At 38.9% G+C, this 7,286-nt stretch overlaps 1 protein-coding gene across 1 annotated transcript; it reads right to left on the bottom strand.

Annotated features, from left to right (window-relative positions):
- Positions 1–433: 433 nt before the first annotated feature.
- On the bottom strand, positions 434–3,349 carry COX10 (cytochrome c oxidase 10). Its single transcript, XM_016320099.3, has 6 exons — positions 2,912–3,349; positions 2,555–2,822; positions 2,158–2,291; positions 1,675–1,800; positions 1,433–1,536; positions 434–1,036 (listed from the first exon to the last, which is right to left on the bottom strand). Exons 1-6 carry the CDS (start codon positions 3,145–3,147, stop codon positions 660–662), a joined length of 1,245 nt encoding a protein of 414 aa, XP_016175585.1. The 5' UTR covers positions 3,148–3,349; the 3' UTR covers positions 434–659.
- Positions 3,350–7,286: the final 3,937 nt, after the last annotated feature.

Raw genomic sequence — 7,286 nt, 5'->3', positions numbered from 1 at the left:
AATTACTAAAAAACCCACCTATGTTAGAAATAAAGTAAGGTTATTTAAGAAATTTCAAACATTCGGAGAATTATCGGGGATGGGGCGGGGATCCCCGCTCGGGTCCCCGCGCCTGTCTCGGGGGAATTTTGCTTCCCATCCCCATGCCCACGGGGAAAATTCCCCACCAACGGGGCCCCATTCGGGGCAGTCCCCGCGGGGATCCCCGCCTCCTGGAGATTTTTGACACCCCTAGGCACTGTTCTAAGCCTTTGTGCATCTGTGCCAACTCTCCTTGGCATCTATCTAATTCATTCAAGTCTTTGGTGTTGACATGGTGGTTATCCAAGAAAAAAAATTCCATCCGCTCTAATCATATTATTCCTATAAACATCTTGAAAATGGGAGTAAAACGGGACACAAAGGGAAACAGAAATTGAAGAAAGAAGGGAAAGGGGAAGAAATATAATTGTACATTATTATTCCACTGTGAAATAACGTTGAAATCCTATCCTTTATTCCGGATAGCTGATTCTTCTGGAATTTTTAATGCGAACATAATAAAATCACCCTTTAACTGCTTAAGGCAGCCAATCAGAATACCATTTCAATGAATATACAAAAACAAAACAAAACTCCGTAACAAAAATGTGTTAAATAACAAACCCGAAAACTAGATATCAAGGGACATTATATGAAGGAGCAGGCAAAAATGGAAAAGGGGCAGCTGAGGCGTACGCTACTGGTGGCCGTGCTTGTCTCCGATTGGATTGTCTCTCCATCTTCTGGTTACCATTTTCATCTTCCAGCTCTATAGTCTCTGCAGAGGATGAAGACTTCACGAAACTCGTTGCATTGTCTTCTAAAGGTTGTTGGTTATCAGAACGACGATGAATTAAAAGCCCGGACATAAACACAGGAAGATAAAGAAGGCTGGCATGGAACATTCTTCTAGCCTTTTCTCTAGTGCGGTCTCTGTAGAATGAAAATGCCGCAGCACTTATTGCAAGGGTAAGTGCAGTGGACTCGAGACAGAACCATTCAGAGGTCACACCCCCTGTTAAAAGACGCAAAAACATGAGTCTCATTATTCTTCTTGTTGCCAAAGCACTCACTACTGACATGTACCAAAATGGTGAATATTATAGTCATCTTAAGGAACCAACTGCTACAATGATGTCTATTGATTTGATTAAGTATATGAACTTCTATTATTGTAAAAAAAAAAAACTAAAATTTAACACAACTCTGTAAATTTTCAAGCCAAAATCAGAATCTTATGCAAGGAGAAAAGGATGCTTATGAGGTTTTGCATGAAAGGATATTTTGTAAGATATCCTATCATGGTACCAGTATCATGATCAATATTCGCACCAAATAACTAAAAGAAGAAAAAGATCACGGAAAAGAGCATTTAATAAAGCACTTCGACTAGGAGAAAATATCAACTCACAATCATAAGTTAAGAACCCCAAAGGTATAAGATATATTGAGTTCCTCAAAGCCACAAGTGCTGTTCTCCGCCCAGATTCATCAGCAAGAGAGTACATCTTAAACCTAAATTTGCAATGCACACTCATAAACGTTAATAAGCAAATAAGGTGTTGCCATATAGCTAATAGTTTTTGGACCATCTTTAAATGATTGCAAGATAAAACGAAATTCACCAAAATAAACAAAGATATAAGAACATACCCTCCTGCAGCATAATCATCCCGGCACATGTAGGCAAGGGCCATAAAATGAGGTAACTGCCAAAAATACAAAGCAGCTGGAAGAATCATTGCATTTAGGCAAATATCACCAGAAGCTGCAGCCCATCTGGTATCAAGAAGCCAAAATCAATATGGATACCATATTTGTTCATCACATAGTATGCCAAGCTAGTACAGGGGCTCACACACATCCATACAGATAACACACCAAAGCATAAAAGGGATAGTGAAACAGGAGCATGAATCATATTAGGATTTAATGACTAAAGAAGATGATTGACTTAGAAGCCAGACGTTTATGGATAGGCTCCCCTTGATATGAGATAGGCAAACTAGAGGCTCGCACATCACTAACTATAACATGGTTGAAAGATAAATCAATGTTATGTATATCTCTCAAGCATTTTGAAACTTACAACACATAAGAAAGACAAAAGAAAATTTAAGATAGTTAATTGTTTACCCCAGAAGTGGTGGAATAGCTCCGACAACAGCCCCCACCCATGTATTAACAGGATGAATCTGCTTCAACGGAGTATACACGAATGCATACAAAACAAGGTTGGAAGCAGCAAGGCCAGCAGCCAACAAATTAGCCTGGAAAAACCTTGTCAGAAAGATGCAATATTAGTCCCCCAATCCAAATCACATCAATCAAACCTCGCTAAGCAATGTATTTACTATTTGGAGTTTCATTTTCATATTTCCATTGCTGATAGAGTTAACAAGTTTTACAGTATGATCCAATCAAATACCTGTGATTGTAAAACTTCTAAGAGCGAGCGATCATAGCAAATAATCGTGTACAACAATTTTTTAGTGCATACAAATGAAGAAAGGAGCAAATGCATTGGAAGTACCTGAGTGGCAAGGAGTGCAGTGCCACCTAAACCAACAGAGGATGCCCATCCAACTGCGTGAGGTATTGAAATTCGTCCTGAAGGTAGAGGCCTTCGACTCGTTCTCTTCATTTTGGCATCATTTTTTACCTCAAAAACCTGATTGAGAGAGTTGGCGGAAGCAGCAACCATCATGGTACCCATACAGGTCCAAGAGAGAGCGGAAAGATCAACAGCACTGGTGCTTCCGAGGACAAATCCGGTGCCAGATGTCGCAACCACGAGCATGCTGCCATTTCATTGATTGATTCTAATTCCAAATCCCTAAAAATGAATTGAGGAAATTGAATAATAGGATTAGGAAGAGAGTGTGGAAACCTTAGGCGAGCTTTGGAGAGCTGCCAATAGCAGGTGGCATAGTGGCGGGTCAACGAGACCAAGTCGGTGGTCGTCTTCGTCGCCGTCGCCGTCGCCGTCGCCGGAGCTGAGAGATCCGCTGCGGAGGAGTGCAGTTGACGGTAATGACGTGTCAGATAATTGTGATTAGTATTATGATTGATGAGTTTCGATTTCGAATAGAAGGGGAAGAATTCCTTCCTCAACTTCAACCTCATCCTCAACACACCCACTCTCTTCTTTTCTGAAACTGGTTGTCTTCTCTTCCCTTTCCTTCGCTTCTTCTTTTCTTTTCTTTTATTGTGTTCTCTTCTCTTTTTTGTATTATTAAACTTTTTCCCGAAAGTAAATTTCAGTGTGCATGTGTTTTTCACTTTTTTGTGTATTTGGGTATTGGGGCGCTTAGAGGCTCATTTTTTTAGTTATGAATTTGGAGGAGGAGTTAGGTTTTTTTATTTATATAAATAAATTAAATATATTAATTACGGATTTTCATAATTTGTAGCGTTTTTACAAAAATGCGTAACATGTTACATTTTATTTATTCTGTAAATGAATTGAAATTAGGCGTATTTCGTTTATTGTGTAAACAAAATAAGATTGTAAATGGGCGGTCCTATGACGTGTGCACACGTGTTCTGCAACGCTCCTATTTTGTTTACAGTGTAAATGAAATACGCCTAATTTCAATTCGTTTACTCTGTAAATGAAATAGGCTCAGTGACGCTTATTTAAGAGGTTTCGTTTACCGTCATTGAAGAAGTCAAAAGTTACTGTTCACCTTACCTTTTTTATCCATTTTATCCTTGTTTGACCAAACCGGCGGCTCAGTTGAACATTATGGCGAACGATGCGTGCATTAACAGGCTAAACGCCACGTGGCATGTCGCCGGAGCAGAGGACTTTGAGGTTGGTGTTGCTGTTTATTTTATTATTTATTTTTATAGTACGTGAGACAGTTGACATGTTAGCCTTATACGTAGTTGATTGTAGAAGTAGTGCCTAAATAGATTCTAGTTATAGCAATATGTAGTTGTAAGTAGGTCGAACGTGTTTGTAGGATGTTAGAGGAACTTTGAGTTAGGGATTCAATTGGTGTACGCTACTTTATTGCATGGTATAATGTATGTTAAAATCGAAAACCTTTTACCAATGTAATTTATGTCACCGAAATTTAAACTAAGTACACAAACACATTTAATTATGTTATGTACCATTTAATAAATGTAATTATTTTTTCATTAAATATCATATTATATATGCAAGAATATATTAAATTTTTATATATTAAGTTTAAAGTAACATGATCGAGAGGCCCGCATGTAATTTGAAAACATTTTTATATATTTGTTTATCAGTTGGGACGACTACTTCTGCCCCGGAGAATTAGCCACAGAGTTCCACCACCCGATGCCATTCTCCCGTACCTGAGGGAGGCTGGTTTCGGAGACGCCGTCCCACTGAGAGACTTCATGTTCGACAACGCGATGATCACAGCATTCGTAGAGCGTTGGCGACCGGAGACTCACACATTTTACATGCCATGGGGTGAGTGTACGATCACACTGCAGGACGTCGTCTACCACCTCGGATTGCGCGCAGATGGTGATCCCGTTGGTGGTTGCTTTCGTGACTTCCAGGCCCACTACCACACTGAGGCTTGGGAGTTAGTCGAGTGTTTACTCGGAGCCAGGCCACCTGTAGTTGTCTAGCAGGGAGCTCAGAGGAGAGAGGCTTTCTCGCTGAAGGTGACATGGCTGCGCGATCGGCTATGACAGATGCCGCCAGATACATCTGATCCGGACACCTTGCGATAGTACGCAAGGTGCTACATCATACTGATGATCGGGGGCTACTTACTGACTGATAAATTGAACAATACCGTTCATCTTAGGTGGCTGCCGCTTCTAGATGATTTTGAGAGGTGTCGCAGGTTGTCATGGGGTTCTGCAGTGCTGGCATGGACGTACCATTCCCTTTGCCATGCAGCCCACCGCCGGACCACGGACATTACCGGATGTACTCCTCTGTTGGTGTCTTAGATCTATCAGAGGTTCCCTCGATTGTGTCCACCTGATCGAGCAGTCTACATGTTCCCGATGGCTGCGAGGTATATATAACGTTACTTTAGCTACGTTTGGAACCTGTTTTTGCACTTCAATTACAATGTCAACTAATGAGATACTGGTTGTACTTGATGTTGGCCACAGATTGATCGGACTTGAGCAGCAGACCATGGATTACCACCAGCAGAGACTCCTACGATGGCGCCAGAATTTGGATAGGGTCCTTTTTGATGAGGTATGCGAGTTATGGATTTAGTATGTTGACGTTTTTCTCTCCTACTGAAATTATTTAAACTAATGTCAGTACTAAAATGTAGTTCATATGTTTAATTTGCAGTTTGTATGGACCCCGTACAATGATCCCGTTTTCCAGGGTATATGTCCGCAGTGGCTGAGAGAGGAGGCAGAGTGGGAGACTTGGATGTCCGTTATCCCCCTCGTCTGCTTCAACATCGTGGAGTTTTATTAGGCTGACAGGGTCAAGCGCCAGTTCAACGGCAAGCAGCCTGTTCCAGGACCGTCGGTCAACGTCGACTGGTTTTTGACTACCACTGGCAGGGGTGAGGACGTCTGGTAGCCTACGAAGCATCAGGAGTGGTATGATCGGTGGAGGGCGAAGCACATGCCGGGCCACCGGATTTCCATCCAGCCTTGCATTGTTCCACGTATTTCGTTTACAGAGTGAATGAATTGAAATTAGGCATATTTCTTTTACACAGTAAACGAAATACGGTTGCCGACACGACACGTGTTTATTTTATTTACTGTGTAAATGAAATAGCCTAATTTGAATTCGTTTACTCTGTAAATAAAATGTGACTAGTTACGCATTTTCGTAAAAACGCTACAAATTACGAAAATCTGTAATTAATATATTTAATTTATTTATATAAATAAAAAATTCGAGGAGTTATGCATAGATATAAAGACCTAAAAATAATATGAAAATGATTTTTGTTAATTTAAAAATATAAATTGGAGTCTCAGTTTTAGATGGTATAAAAAATTGATTATCCAATTTGAGGTTTGTGGAATTTAAATGCAGAAAGAGTGCACATATTGGAGCCTTTGATTGGGTGGATTCAAAAAAAAATTTACTTAGAGAAAATTGGAGAGCAAATTTTGCAAAAAAAAAAATTCATAAAATAAAAAACCAAAATTGATAAGTTGGTTTTTTGAATTTAAAAAATTTTAATTCATAGAAATTTAAAATTGAATGTCAAATTTGTATATAAGTGTCAATTTATATATAAGTGTCAATTTAGCACAAATTTTAGGGCTGGCCTAAACCCTCCAAAATAATTCTAACCCACAGCCCTAAAAATTATAAAATCATATTTTGTAAACCCAATTCTAATTAAGTCCTTCCAACAAAAATTAAAACAGGGCTGACCCTATAAGCCCTAAAAGCCCCAAATCTAATCTTCTCCTCCCTGAGACCTTGGCTCGAGAACTACTTCTGTGTCAAAACGGTAAAAGGATCTGCGTTCCACTTCTGCGTTCTACCTGCAGTACTCTTCCTCCTCCTCCTCTACATTTTACTTCTGTGTTCTGCTCCACAGATATATATATTCCGTGGACTATTTGCACAAATTTTATCTTCTTCTTCTTTGTTTTCTCAGCCTTTTCTTATTTGTTTCCTTTTCACTTTTGTAACTTTGAACTAATTCTGAAAGGAGAGACATTGTTATAAAAAAAAATGATGATAGAATTGTGTTAAAATTATATTATCATAGCTAGATATTATTACAAACACGAGGGAGTAAGATTTGTATGCGAGAATTCATGTGATGTTATTATTCATTTTACAATACCATTTGAAGAACTAAAAGGTTTTATTTGTGAAAGAATAGATCCGCATATTGTAACGACCCAATTTCTGGTACGTCATTATCATACTAGAAACTGAGCGTTACTAACTTGTCTTTCTAATTATTATCTATTATTTATTATATGAGCCTGATTCGTTGTTAAAAGCGTAGTTATTTTGCAAGATAATTTTTTTTGAAAATGTTTGGATTAATAAACAGAATCATTCATAATCAATTCACAAATAATAGAAGATAAAACAGTTATAAACAACCACACATAAATACATCTCAAGCAGTTAACAACATTCAGTGATCCAGCCTTTTTTAGAGTATAGACTTTTAGTTAGAACACCCCTAGATATGGCTAAATAATATCTATATAAATATATATACATACAACATCCCAGGCCCTGACCTGTTCAAGAAGTCCCTAAGCTGGCGCCCAGGCTAGCCTAGACTCTATACTCACCTAGTCCCTCT

Source organism: Arachis ipaensis, chromosome B9 (genome assembly GCF_059453495.1).
Source record: "Arachis ipaensis isolate K30076 ecotype BB chromosome B9, ASM5945349v1, whole genome shotgun sequence".
NCBI lineage: Eukaryota > Viridiplantae > Streptophyta > Magnoliopsida > Fabales > Fabaceae > Arachis > Arachis ipaensis.
This window is presented reverse-complemented; position numbering and strand designations above follow the sequence as displayed.